This window comes from Peromyscus leucopus, unplaced genomic scaffold (genome assembly GCF_004664715.2).
Source record: "Peromyscus leucopus breed LL Stock unplaced genomic scaffold, UCI_PerLeu_2.1 scaffold_1261, whole genome shotgun sequence".
NCBI classification, from domain to species: domain Eukaryota; kingdom Metazoa; phylum Chordata; class Mammalia; order Rodentia; family Cricetidae; genus Peromyscus; species Peromyscus leucopus.
In genome coordinates, this window is record NW_023504404.1 from 89,277 (window position 1) to 104,561 (window position 15,285).

Here is a 15,285-nt window from a genome sequence, read left to right on the forward strand (position 1 = left end):
CGGCCCTATGAAACTTGCATGGGTCCATCCAATTCAAATCTTACAACAATCGAACATTCATTCAACTCTTAGTCTTTCTGTTGATGGTCCCCCAGAATTTAGAGATAAGAGAACCCCTCTTTCATTTCAATCCTCTGTAGATTATTTTTGAACAACAGATTTCATGATGTTGAGAGTTTACAATGCACAGTCAAGAGCAGGCTGGCATTAGATCTTGGATGACAAGGAATTTCTGTCCCTTTTACCTAGAGTAGGAGATACTACCTGAGTATCATGTGACCTGCTGGAAAAGGCCCAGAGGTTAAGGAAGGAAAATGATGAAATGTGAGAATAATTTCCAGAAGGAAAATAAACATACTGGCAGGAAAACAGACATTCCAATCAACTCTCAACCTGAGGATGTTCATGTATGTGAGATAAGCCAGGTCAGGTGGAAAACAAATTGGGTTTTCTAGTCACGGGGTCTTGTTTCTCCAACTTACTGACTTTTTCTGAATACATAAAACTGTTTACACAAGAGAATCCCACTGTCCACTGTGTTGTTTTCTGTTTCTTCTCTTTCTTCTTCTTCTTCTTCTTCTTCTTCTTCTTCTTCTTCTTCTTCTTCTTCTTCTTCTTCTTCTTCTTCTTCTCCTCCTCCTCCTCCTCCTCCTCCTCCTCCTCCTCCTCCTCCTCCTCCTCATCATCATCACCATCATCATCATCATCATCAGTATGTTTCCATGCTATCCATGGCAATATCATTTCTGTTCCTGACATTCAGACTTTGTACAACCTAAGTGTGTATGAATTCTCCTAATGAGAAACAAAACAAAACCATGAAACATACATAAACAGGAATGATTAGATTCAGACATGTCAAAGTTATAACAAAGCCAATAATCAAGAGAAGGGCTAATTGTGCATTGCTGCCTATAACAACAAAAAGTGTATGTGTGTGTGTGCATGTGTGTTGGGGGACAACTGTGCACCATACACTGATGTCCATTCGATGTCAATCAGTGTCAATTTAGAACTTGAGACAAAGACAATCCGATTTCAGCATACAAGGCTCCTGATAACAAGAACTAGTAGTCTCTTACATTTCCAGTTTGGAATCCCACTGCTCTGGCCACAATGTTATCTGCACAGGAGCCCAAAATGTTGTCAAGGTAGCAGACTCCATGCCCTGTGGACTCCAGAGCATGACATGCAATAACATCTCTAACTCTAAAACAATATGAAATTTGATCACTACTAACAAAAGCAATTCAGAATGAGGCAATAAACTTGTCACAGCTTCAGTCTTGCTGTAGTCCATCCACCAGGGCCTGGTTAAAATTCAGTGCTCACTGGCCATAATCAGGAAACTCTGGCTCAGTAAGTAACTGCTGGTGCTTACAAGGTTAATATTGACTGAAATCATGCTATTGTTGAGGAATCATTTGCCCAAATCCTAGGAGAAAAAGCTCACTTTACATTCATTAAACATTGCTCATATATTTATCATTTTTCTTCAGTATACCTCATAGGCATTGAGAAGTTAATCCACAGACACCTGATGTCCAGAGTGTGCCAAACCAGCAGGCTCACTGTGGTCATCATAGGTCAAAGGCAGCCATGAGTGCTGACACTCACCCTGGCATTAGGTAACACACCTTGGATCCCTTGGTTTTCACCTTCACCCTGTGCTGTTCAATGAGTTGTGTTTGTCTTGATTTAGGTAATCCCATATTCTATAGTCCGTTTCTTCCCCAAAATATCTTTACACATAGTTTGGTCAGTACAAACGTATCCAAAGAAGGCTCAGGTCTGCACAAGTGTGCTTTTTTTTCCCTTTCACAGATACCTGAAACTTGTAATCCTACTGAACCAGCACCAAACATCACTTCCCCTAATGATTCTGTAACTCACAGGTAAAACATACCATCTTTAGAAGCTTCTGCTACAGCAAATGTTCTATTACATTAAGCATGGAGCCAATGTTAATAAGAAAACACCAGCGAGAAGCAGAAAACTGTGATTAGGAACTCTGTTTCCAATGGAAGGGAGTTAGAACAGAGACAGTAGATGACATCGGCTGGCATTGGCACAATGTTCAGTCAGACATTTCCACAAGTTGAGGGTATAAGAACCATCTTCAAAGGAATCATTACATGGAACATTAGGTTGAAAAGTAACCTTTACTATGATGCAAATTTCCAGTATGCATTGTTGGAAAATTTTTGTTACCTCTACCCTATTAGAGCATTAACATATTGGAAGCTGGAAAGAGTAGACATCTTGTTTTTCCATGGAAGATCTTTGCTCTGCCCCATGTGAGAGGAAATAAATTGAAAGGTCTTTAGATAATTTATATTTCCCTGTGATTTCTAACTGAACTTATCACCGCCAAGTCTTAAAATTACAGACTTTTGTGAAAAACTTTTATTTTTTTGTTTATTCCATCTGATAGCAGGTGAAAATGGATATCTGAGATGTACCATAGGGAAATAATGATATGCTTATTAGAAATTAAGCAAATAGAAATTCTCATAGACTATGACATACCAAAGGGTCATAGTCTTACCAAAAGAAGACTTTTTAACAGGAAGGGGAACCACATATTCTAAAATGTAATCGGACATATGCTTGTTTGTGAGGAAGCACATGGCGGCATTTCAGAACTGCCTATGGTGTGAGGGGCACTAAGTAGTTCTGAGTAGGCTACTCAGTTTCTGAAGTTTATCTGTGGTTACGGAGCTCCACTGTAGTGAGGTTTGTAGTATGCATCTTGGTTCACACTGAGGTCTCCCCCCAAGTCTCTGGCACAGTAAGACACGGCAGGTGGAGCATATTTAATGCACCTTGTCTGTTGGAGGTATTCCAACTGATACTGATGCTGGAGCTGAAGTCACAACCACAAACTGTGTCTTCAGTAGCACACGGTATGGTACCAGCATATATTCTGATCCTTTCTTGGATGATGTGAGACCCAGTGATATTTGGTGACATAGAAGCCAGACAATACAGGTAAGTGATGGTCTGCAAGGTTTTTATGAGGCCAGGCCTGATTCCTTCAGCTTCCCCTGGGACACTGGACCTGAGAATAGTGAACATCATCATCAACCATAAATACAAACTATGGGCCACATGCCCAGTTCCTTTCCTTCAATGCTGTGACACTCACTATAGAGAAAAGTAACAAGGCAGAAAAGCAGTTCCAGGACACACACACTTTGATAGAGACTCCTTTAAGAAGGATATGAGAGTACACCAGTCAGGGCTCCTTTCACTATGACACTGGGTGTTATTTTTCTTGGGGGAGTTGCTAGAGGATAAAAGGGTGAGCGAAGTGAAGGTCAATTGTCTCTTTCAGACAGGATGATTGACCTTGTGTTGCCTAGAAAGTTTAGAGGCACAGACCTCATGGAAATTTTCTTGATCCCTACCTTGTTAACCCAGTCCCAGACAAATCAGAAATGATGTGGATTCTGTCATCCAGACATTGCTCTGTGAACATGAAGGTGGCCTCCTCTATTTTCTTCATCCTCCAAGCCGTGACTTCCTCCCATGACCACTTTGTACTGTTTAGTTGGAGGCATGGCCATCATTAGAGAATCTTCACAACTGAGGACAGTCTCTGAGTCCTGGCTGGCCCGGCTGGATGTCCATCTACTTCTTCATCTCTGGAAATCTCATCTTTGAGTCCCTGTGTCTTTATCCCTGACCTTTGGGCTGTGGGTCGCCTTAGGGAAAACGGGTCCTCTCACTGGGGAGAAGATGTGCAGTGCAGGGTTTTAGGGACTCTGACCTCTATGCACACTGTGCTATCATCTATCATCTTTGTGATTCTATGAGAGTTTCAGGGATATTTTTGCACATCTCATCTAAGGTTTCTCTAGAATTTTCCTAATGCTCATTCAAAATTAGGCAAAAACATCACAGAATTGAACGTCAATCTTGTTAATGGAATAGGGGACACATGCTTTAAGGCCACTGACTCTGCTCATTTTATTTTACCACTTTTATAAGGCACCATGTGTTAGTATCTGCCCTTAGGTTAGGTTTCCAATATCATGAAACTCTGCAGGAGGAGATCAAAAATCACAGATCAAACACTAATAGTGCAGACCCAGGTGTATCTGCACAAAAACATATAGTTCTTTTCTATATTACAGGTGGATTCTTCACTGACACATTTAAAACATTATCAGTGTAAACACGAGTATTTTTAATATAATATTTTTAATTTTAATGCAAATTTATGTGCTTTTTGTACAAAATATCCCAACATTGGGAGTAACACCCTTAAAAGAGAGCCCTCAGACATTAGCCAGGTAAAATGACCTCAGGAAATCCCTACCCTGCATTACAGGGTGGGTAATACAGCTGCAGTATATGTGGAGCCACATTCCAGTCTATAACACATTCCTTAGGCATAACAGCAACTGCTTTGTGTCAATATACTAGGAAGGGCTCTGACAAACAGATGTATCTCAGGGTGGAGGGAATGGAGAATAGAAACAACAATTTACTTCTTAATTGGGCAACTAGTATAATGTCAAAGTCAGCTGAGATTCAAAAAGCTGTTTTGGTTAAAAAAAAATCCTCCTAAGACCAGAGATGGCACATCTAGGTTCACAATGAAAAAGACAAGAAATACTACCACAAACACCATCTTAATAGTAACAGTAAGAAATAAGCAAATGTGACTTTACAAAAACACAGTTTTCATGATCAGAGAGAGAAATGACACCAAAGCCTCCCTGCCCTTTGGGAGTGAGAAGCAAAGTCAGAGAAAACCAGGGGTTTTTCCTTCCAGTTCTGGTCAGAGTTCCTGGACTTGTTTAGGGTTGAGCGCCCCCTGCTGGTCCAGAGCTCCTCTGCAGGGAGGTTTGTGTCTGGGCTCATACTGAAGTCTCCTCACTGTGTATCTTGCACAGTAATATGTGGCTGTGTCCTCAGTGGTCACAGAGTTCAGCTGCAGGAAGAACTGGTTCTTGGATGTTTCTCTGGTGATGGAGATGCGGCTCTGCAGTGATGGGTTGTAGCTGGTGCCACCAACATAATTTATGTACCCCATCCACTCCAGCTTCTTCCCTGGGGACTGTCTGATCCAGTGCCAGGAATAACCACTGGTGATGGAGTAACCAGTGACAGAGCAGGTGAGGGACAGGGATTGAGAGGGCTTCACCAGGCCAGGCCCTGACTCCTGAAGCTGTATCTGGGACAGGATACCTTCAGACAAGAAGAGACAATTCTGTCAATCACAGGTTGTCACAACCCCTCATGGACACATGTATGAAATGGTAACACTCACCAGGAAGGGCAGTCACCAGACACAGAAGACCCAACAGTGTCATCTTCTAGGCTATACCTCCTCTTCCTCAGAGGTCAGTCTGCTGTGAGAGAGATGTGAGCTCCCACAGTCCAGGAGGGGATTTAACTTAGAGCTAGAAGATGCATTTGCATGTGGGGAGTCAACCTCTTCTTTAGAAATGGGGAGTGTGGATACTGACTCTGCTTGGTTATTACAATGTAGCTATCACTTCCTTTGCTCTCCTGTACTGTGAGTCTGGAATAAGAGAGCATGGGGACTCAGGAGATCACAGGAATCAAATCTTGGCAAAACCTCACCTCCACTTGCAAGTGCAACCTCTCGACCTCATTCTTCTGACTTTGTATTTTTAAGGTCTGAAGTCAGTGCCAAAATCCTTTTTCACACTTGGGTTCCTGAGCTCCTTCTTGCTGATTAGTAAGCCCACACTGGTCATGCTTTACTTCCCATTGTCACCCATGAGATGGGTTTCCACATTTCCTAGAAAATTGGCAGTCTGTCATATTATTGTTGCACAGGCTCCACACCTATTTCTTGCTCCATCTGGCTGTGGTTTGTAGAGGAAGCACATGCTGAGAGAAGCAGCTGCATACCATACTTTCTCCTCCTTCTTTGACTCCCAAGTCCTCATCATCCATGTACACCATATTGCTGTCTTTTGAAAATAAACAGGCTTCTAATGAATAATAATAAAATATAGTAAAATGAGATCAGAGAGAAGCAAATACATAGGAACAGGACAAAACCAACAACAGCAACAAGAAAAACTGAAGAAAAAGTGCCCAAGGAAAGACACAAGAAACAGGTGTGGATGCAGAAAACACCTGAATTACACACTAAGGAATCCCATAAAAACACAAAATTAGAAGCCAGACTATATAGGCAAAGGAACTTAGGATACAATAAGAGATAAATAAATAAACAACTAAATAAAATTTAAAAAAAACATCATGTGATATTATGAGACAAGGAACCTCAAAAAATGCATTTGAATTTGATTTCTGATAACCACCTACTACTGGACAAGCACCCTGTGCTTAAGAGTAGTTGGTTTCCTCAGAAACACTCCCTAGAGGAAACTAATTTCTCATTTGCAAGTTGTTATCAATTGGAGATAGCTTCTGGATTAACAATGGGCACTCATGTCCACTTCTTTCTAGTCTAGTGCAGGCTCATGCAGGCCATGTGCATGCTCCCTTAGTTGCTCTGAATTTGTATGAAACTATCTTGTTTATTCATAGGCCTTATTTCCTAAGTATGTCTATGACCTCTGGGTCTTCTGTTTTCTCCTCTTCTTCAGTGTTTCATGGGCCTTTAGGGGAGGGATATGATGAAGACTTCTCATACAGTTCTGAATGCTCCAAAATCTCTCACTCTCAGAATATTGTCTGGCTGTGGGTCTCTGTATGTGTTTCCACATGTTGCAGGAGGAGTTTCTCTGAAGACACTGATATTTGAAAGAGGCAGAATGTCATTGGGAGTCATTTTATTGCAATCTATTTTTATAGAGCAATAATATTTATCTTTATCCTAGACTCCTGGACTATAAAGTCTCAGATTCTTGGTGACTCAAGTAGTGTAGAGTATGGGCTCTAATTCATGGAACAAGCTTAAGTCAAATCAGATGCTTTCTGTTATTCCAACAAGCTTGTTCTGCCATTGACCTAGCATATCTTGCAGGCTGGATACTGTTATGAACCAAAGGAGTTGTAGCTTATGTTGGTCTTACATTTCTCCTTTGGAATCTTCTACTGTGTGAAGTTTACATGCTACATATCTTTTTTTCCTTCTTACTTTATGTATGGCTGTATGACTGGGTGGCTAGCCCCTCATGCCCTCCTCTCCTTCTTTTCTCACTCCTTACTCTCTTCCCTAACTTTCTCCTCAAATGGGCTTACTTTAATATCTCTTTTCCCTTATTCTGTCCCTCACTCTCTTTTTCCTCACCCTCCTCTTTTGATCCACCCTTCCAGCCATCCCCCCATGCATCCACAACTATCTATACTCTTTCCTCTGCCTATAGGAGATCTATCTTCTCCACGCCAATCCCTTAAGACTTAAATCTCTTTCATGTAAATCTAGGTTTTCAATTCTGGCCCTGGATAATTAAGTCTTCACAGGAGGCTAAAGAATGATAAAAGGAAGTTGATGGAGACTGTATCGCATAAAGAGACGCAACATTTCTCTTCACAGATTTGGGACTGGATTTATTTTAATTCTCTTTATGTTGTGCCAACCAGTTCCCAAATAAATACATGGAGACTAATCCATTTTTATGAACGCCTGGCCTTTGTTTGGCTTGTTTCTGGCGAACTTTTCTAACTTAAAGTATCTCATTTCCCTTTAATTACATTTTCCTTGTGGGGTTTTTAACTTTCTTTACTCCATATATCTTTTTTTCCTTCTTAGTTTATGTATGGCTGTATGATTGGGTGGCTAGCCCCTCCTGCCCTCCTCTCCTTCTTTTCTCACTCCTTACTCTCTTCCCTAACTTTCTCCTCAAATTTAGCTTCTTTGCCCATCAGTACTATGGGATGTCTTTCTGTATCCTGTGAATTTATGTTGTTCCTATTGGTTAATAAATAAAGCTATTTTGGCCTATGGCAAGAAAGCTTACAGCCAGATGGGAAATCCAAGTAGAGATATAGAGAGAAGGGAGGGGTTGGGGAGACATAAGCCAGCTACCCAAGGAGCAACTTGTAATGGGACACAGGTAAAGCTACAAAATACATGGTGATATATAGATTAATAGTTATGGGTTGAGTTAAGTTATAAGAGCTAGTTTATAAGAAGTCTGAGCCATAGGCCATATAATTCACAATTAATATCAAGCCTCTGAGTTCATAAACTATAAATGACTGCAGGATGGTGAGTCCAGGCAGGACCAGAGAAACGTCCTTTACATATAGCTTTTGCTAATTAAAAAAATAATTTCTGGGATACAGGCTGCTTGATGGAGACATAGACCCACTGCCCAGAGCTGGCAGTAAAGATACCTCTGCTATGTTGGGAAGCTGAGATGGGCAGAGTCAGCAGCCAAAGCCATTGCTTCAGTGCTGGCTTGCAGTTTAAAACAATGATCAAATAAGGGTTATAGATACACAAAAGACAGATTCATATGGAATAATCCTCTAAAATGGTTTACAATATGTGTAAAAGGTAAGTATGCTTAAAAGAGAGAAGATAAAGCATATAGATAGTCATAAAAATAAAACAAAGTAAAAAAATAAAATAATATGTAAAAAAATAAGCCACATAAAGATGGATATTACACAGAGAGTCTGAGTTATGTTGTCTTGGGGATTTTTAACTGCAGAATGACATTTGATTTATAAAGGCTGCTAAATTACACACACACACACACACACACACACACACACACACACACACACACATATATATATATATATATATATATATATATATATATATGTTATCTTGACTTAAAAATTTGGATCTAAGAATATGTTGCTTTGGAAAGGAGGCTGTGCTTTTGTTTCCACAGGAAGCAAGAGGCTATGGATTCACATAAGGTTAAAATGGATCAGATTTGATCAAATGAGACCACCAGAACCTTAACAAATGCTACCTATCAACAAATGTTATAGCCAGTCTTCCCAGGACTTGACCATTATTTTGAATTTTCTCAGGATCCCCATAAGATTGCCAGAACCCCCAATCAGCAGAAATTAATATAAAAAGCTATGCCCAGTTTCCCAAAATATTATTTATAAATGTTTACTTTTATTTAAAGGGGGTTGATTATAAATGCAATCTCTTTCTAAAGAAAAAAAGAGGGAAATAGATATGATAGGATAAAAAGGTAGATTATTAAATCTTTCTTTAAAGAACAACAACTTGTTTGGAATGTTTTACAATGCTATGGATTTTAGTTTATTGATACAAATTTAACGTTAATTTTGTTATATTGCAAGTTTATTTCAACTCTTTTTTAAAGTATTATGTTTATGCAACTCATTTAAAATTGTAATGCATAATTAAGAAATATAGATTAATATTTAGTCATCAATGGGATAATCAAACTTATAATCATGTTAATTAATTTTTCTAGATAAATAATCTTCAAAAACTTCAAAGACTTACAGAATATGACATTTAAAATGTTTTAGGATCCTGTTTTCCAGGTAGCCTCCCTGGTGATGTGAGTAGCAGTCCAATCATCCTTGTTCCACATCTAGTATCCTCCTATGAGTGAGTACATACCATATTTGTCTTTCTGAGTCTGGGTTACCTCACTCAGGATGATTTTTTTCTAGATCACTTCCTAGATGATTTCTAGATGATTTTTGTTAGCCTGCAAACCTCACAGGGATCGCCCAATAACAGAGAAATGGCTAAGATGTACATGAACAACCTGGACATGAGTAGGAGTAATGAAGGGCGAGGGTCGAGGGAAAGAGAGCCTGTGGGAACGGGAGATCCCAGCTGGATCAAGAACAGAGAGGGAGAACAAGGAATAGGAGACCATGATAAATGAACACCACATGAGAAAAGGAAGAAACAAAGTGCTAGAGAGGCCCACAGAAATCCACAAAGATACCCCCACAATAGACTGCTGGCAATGGTCGAGAGACAGCCGGAACTGACCTACTCTGGTGATGGGATGGCCAAACACCCTAATAGTCGTGCTAGAAACTCCATCCAAAGACTGAGGGATCTGGATGCAGAGATCCATGGCTAGGCCCTGGGTGGAGCTCCGGGAGTCTAATTAGTGAGAAAGAGGAGGGTTTATATGAGCGAGAATTGTTGAAACCAAGGTTGGATAAAGCACAGGGACAAATAGCCAAATGAATGGAAACACATGAACTATGAACCAAGGGCTGAGGGGCCCCCAACTGGATCAGGCCTTCTGAATAGGTGAGATAGTCAATTTGCTTGATATGTTTGGGAGGCATCCAGGTAGTGGTACCAGGTCCTGGGCTCATTGCACCAGTTAGCTGTTTGAAACCTGGGACTTATGCAGGGATGCTTGGCTCAATCTGGGAGGAGGGGACTGGGCCTGCCTGGACTGTGTCTACCAGGTTGATTTCAGTCCTGGGGGAGGCTTTGTCCTGGAGGAGGTGGGGATGGGGGGTGTGCTGGGGTGAAGGGGAGGTGGGCAGGAGCAGGTGAGAATAAGGGAATCTGTGGCTCATATGTAGAACTGAATGGTATTGTAAAATAAAATAAAAGGAAAAAATTAAAATGTTTTAAAAACTTTGACTTTCTGAACATTGAGGCATGTCTTCTCCTGGCAGCATCAATCTACATGAGAGAAGATGATGGGACATCAAAGAACCTCCATATGGTGTTTACTTTCTTTATGAAAAAAGGGCATGAAACTGCTGTTGCCCAACTTGTTTGCCAGGGTGTTGTATAAACTAGATACACAGGACCCATAGTAAAATGACCCCTGAATTTTGCCAAATCAAGGTGAGATGGTCCTTCAGGTTTCTGTTTCACAGAGGAGACTGTCAAATATTCTACAGGACACAAGGAGAAGTGTCTAAAATACTCCATACCTATAGGCTGAAGATGGATGCCCCAACATTGCAGAGGAACTTTGGGTGACTGTCCAGGCAGCCAGCTGTCTCTGTCATCTCCAGATTTTTGAAAGTTGCTTACAATGCATTTACTGTTTTCTTAGATAACATTAAATCCTTCTGGTATCTTTGATGGTATAGAAGACTAGATAGTTATAATTATAGCTTTCCTTAGTCATAATAAAAGGTAAATTAGATATAAAACTTTAAACTCACAAAATAGGATAGATGATAGAATATTTCCTAATTTTGCCAAATATAAACAGACTAGTATAACTATGATTTTTGCTTGATAACTGCTTTTTTATATGCAATTTTACTATGTTAAAGTTATAACTTTCCTTTTTGATTAGATAGAAAGGAGGAAGTGCTATGGGATATCTTTCGTTATGCTGTGAATATATACTGTTCCCATTGGTTAATAAATAAAGCTGTTTTGGCCTATGGAAAGAAAGCTTATAGCCAAGCAGGAAATCCAGGAAGAGATACAAAGAGAAGAAGGCAGGAGTGGGGGAGACACAAGCCAGCTGCCCAAGGAGCAACTTGTAATGGGACACAGGTAAAGCTACAGAACGTGTGACGATATACAGATTAATAGTTATGGGTTGAGTTAAGTTATAATAGCAAGTTTGTAAGAAGCCTAAGCCATAGGTCATACATTTCACAATTAATATCAAGCCTCTGAGTGGCTATTTTATAAATGGCTGTGGGACCATGGGGCCTGGTGGGACAGGAGAAACACAGAACCATGGGACTGGGTGGGACTGGAGAAACTTCCTCTACACACCAGTCCTGCCTATTTGTCTTCTGCCTAGCTATCAGCCATTCAGCTCTTTATTAGACCACTCAGGTCTTTTAGGTAGACAAAATAATAGCTTTACAGAGTTAAACAAATGCAACATAAAAGAATGTAGTACATCTTTGCACAATTAAACAAAAATTCCACAGCATAGCCGCGTGGTGGTGGCACACACACTTAATCCCAGCACTCATGAGGCAGAGGCAGGCAAGTCTCTGTGAGTTCCAGGCCAGCCTGGGCTAGAGAGTGAGTTCCAGGAAAGGTGCCAAAGTTACACATAGAAACCCTGCCTCAAAAAAAGAATTTCACAGCATAAAAGAATGTAACAAAACTTAAATAGTCAAGAACAAGGGTGCCAAATTCATCTGTAACTAGATATATTAAAAAAACTGTTTTGGTAAAAAATACAATTGGCTATCTTGGGTCCTTGTTGATACTGCCATGAGAGATTTAACAAGTTTAAGGAAAAGGAGTGAGGTCCTGCATGCTTCTACAGATAGAGTAGATGACAGGCCTCACACACAAATTTGTTGTCCATTCATCAGCTGATGGGCCTCTAGGCTGATTCTAGCTCTTACCTGCTCTGAAGAAGGCAACACTAAACACAAATGATCTGTACTAGGGAGTCCCTAGGTGTCTGCTCAGGAGGGATGTGGCTAGGTTGCATGACATTTCTATATTCAGTGCTTTGGGGAAACTCCAGCAAATGTCCATAGGGACAGCAACAGTTGACACTCTCACCAAACATGTATTATGGCTCCATTTTCTCCAATTAATCATCAACAGTTGGTGTCATTTGTTTCCTTAGTAAATGCCATCCTTACTGGAATAAGAGGAAATCTCAAACTATTTTTGTAATTTGCATTTCCCTGATAGATCAAGATGTTGAAAACTGTAAAAAGCAATACTAGCCATTTGTTTAATGGTTGCATTTACATCACATGAAAAAACTATAAATTTTCTCAAAGCGCCACTGCTGTCTGTCTGTAGAATGAATGAATTCTTGGCCTTTCAAAGGATTAGGAGAGAACTCTGTAGGTTGTGCCAACAAATCAGAGGAGATACCCCTTTCCCTGTTTCTATTGAGTTTCACCCTATAGCATACTTGGGATGTTCTCTCTGTCTTTTGTGTATGTGATTCATTTACAAAACTGTCTTCTCAAGATTGTCTGGTGGAGCACTTTGCACTGTTGCTTGGTCCCTCTGAGGGTCAGAACAGCAGGGAAGCAGAGTGAGGAAGGTCACAGTAACTGAGGTTGAGATTGGAACCTGCCTGATCATAGTCTGTTCCTTTAAAATATCAGATCCGTGAAATTCTGACAAGGTGTGGAATTTGGGAATGGATCATTTCCCAGTCAGCTCCTCTGATTTCTGTCAATGGGCTGCCTATGCCTCAAGGCCACATAGATAAGATCTGGGTGATGAAAGAAACCTGCAGTGACAGATTTTATAACCCTCCTGCCTATATTTCCATCATTTGCCATGATGCTTATGAGGTGCTCCCACCCACAAGAGAAATGAGTGGATATTAAAATCAGCAAAAAGAAAAGGGCTTCTCTGCAGGAGGGAGACACCAACACTCTCACAAAATCCCCTATCTTCAGACTGCTCTACCTCCCTAAGGACGAGAGTTATATACTTTATCCATAAGGATGCTGTGTCCAGTTCAAGGAAAAATGAAACTACTTACTTATGTGTCATCAAAATAACATGAAACAGTTTTATACAAAGAACTTTACTGATGTATGCACAAGGCTTTAAGGAAAATGAAGATAATCAAAGGCACTAACAAATCTGTGAGAAAATTGACAGTCTTATTTATGTATGTTTGAAGGAACTTTCCTGTGTTTAGAGATTTCCTTAATTTAAGCAGCAAAGATGGTATTTTAACTGTTGGTGTTCACACACTTTTAGACATTCAGCTGAAATTTCTATCAACTCTTGAGGCCCAAATTACCAATATCTATTTTTCTCCTATTTTGTAATCCTTCAGTTCTTCCATCATTGTACTGGAAGTATTAAATGGTCACACTCATCGTTATCAATTAACTAGAGGAGAAACAAAGCCATGTGAGTCAGGAGTGATTGATGCATCTCCTGCAGAACGAGGAGGTGAGCTGTTGTATGCAACACAGGTGTGGCAAAATAACAGTCCTCTCCATCTGAACCCAGAGTTAGACCTGAGCATCATTCATTGCAGAGGGAAAGTGCACATTGTCCAGAGGACATCACCCTATCACTGTAGGCGGCTTTGCACCTTTGAGGCAGATAGGATGAACAGCTGACTCTCACACCATTGGCCAATCTCTGCTCCTCAGTGGGTCACAGTGGCAGAGTTCTGAGACCAGAGAGAAACTCAGTCAACTCATGAATGAAAATCTTCTCATTATTTATCCATTCCTTATGAAAAAGGACAGTCGATATCAGGAGCAAGGCACAGAGGCGAAATAAGACACAATTGTGCTGATGGTGGAATTTGGCAATATTTATAGTTTATCCAATAATTCTGTTTTTACACAAATGTTCTGAACATACCTTACCCTGGGATACAGTTCTCAGCTTGTTACTCAAGGTGTGTAACAATACACCAAGGCCTGAATTCTCCCAGCTCTTTCTGGAATATATATGGCATGCCTTTCAACCATTATGGAAATCCAGTACCACCCACCCCAACTTCATTTGATTTTAAAACTATTTTGGGTTCCATGCTTCCTCAGCATGTAATCCTGGTGCTCATGGCAGAGTCTCATCTTCCCTGTGTAATGCTCTGCATTTCAGTGAGGCCAGACTGTGTTCTGTATTTAAATGTGTAGGTCAGAACTGAATACAGACCTGTCTAGATATTTGGTTATTTCAAAGATAATTAGAAGCTATGCCTGTAGAGCAGGTCCCTGGGGAATATGATCTATGATTTGAAACCATCCAGACATAAAGTATTTTAACCTTCCATGTCCCTTCCCTGCTTCTATGGTTGACCTTGAGCTCCCTGTGTGCTCAGTGCCCCCTGCTGGACTTGAAATCATTGCAAACAGGTTTGTGTCTGAGCTTACAATTCCCTTTCCTCACTGTGTAATACAGTAGTACATGGCAGTATCTTCCTTTCTCAGACTGCTCATTTGCAGGTACAATGAGTTCTTAGAATTTTCTCTGGAGATGATAAATCGGCCGTTCACAGACTCTGCATAGTATCTTGCACTTCCATCATATTTTATAGTTGCTACCCATTCCAGCCCCTTCCCTGGGGCTTGACGAAACCAGTGCATCCAGTGATCACTGAAGGTGAATCCAGAGGCTGCACAGGAGAGTGTAATGGACCCTCCAGTCTGTGCCAAACCGCCCTGAGATACAATCAACTGCACCTCACATTGGAATCCTGAAAACACAGAGAACCATAGTCAGAAATCTGTCACATATATCCATTATCACTCTTACTCATGTCCTCTTACACAAAGAGAATCTCTTCCCTGTAAGTTACCTTTTATAAGAGTAACAATAAAAATCCATCTAAGTCCCAATTCCATGGTGAGCAGTCTGTGTTCAGTGCTGGTCACTGAATGGGAAGACCTGGCTGGAATTCAGGGCTCAGCTCCACTCTCACAGGTGAGGCTCAGCACTGGGCTGGTTTTCATGAGCAGAGGAAGGCA

At 40.6% G+C, this 15,285-nt stretch overlaps 2 gene segments (V, D, J or C); both read right to left on the bottom strand.

Moving 5' to 3' along the window:
• Positions 1-4,789: 4,789 nt before the first annotated feature.
• Positions 4,790-5,391, bottom strand: LOC114687602. The segment is given in 2 exon segments: positions 4,790-5,199; positions 5,282-5,391. Coding segments are annotated over 2 exon segments (453 nt in total).
• A 9,312-nt stretch (positions 5,392-14,703) lies between these two features.
• Positions 14,704-15,225, bottom strand: LOC114687597. The segment is given in 2 exon segments: positions 14,704-15,014; positions 15,117-15,225. Coding segments are annotated over 2 exon segments (357 nt in total).
• Between the last annotated feature and the right edge of the window lie 60 nt (positions 15,226-15,285).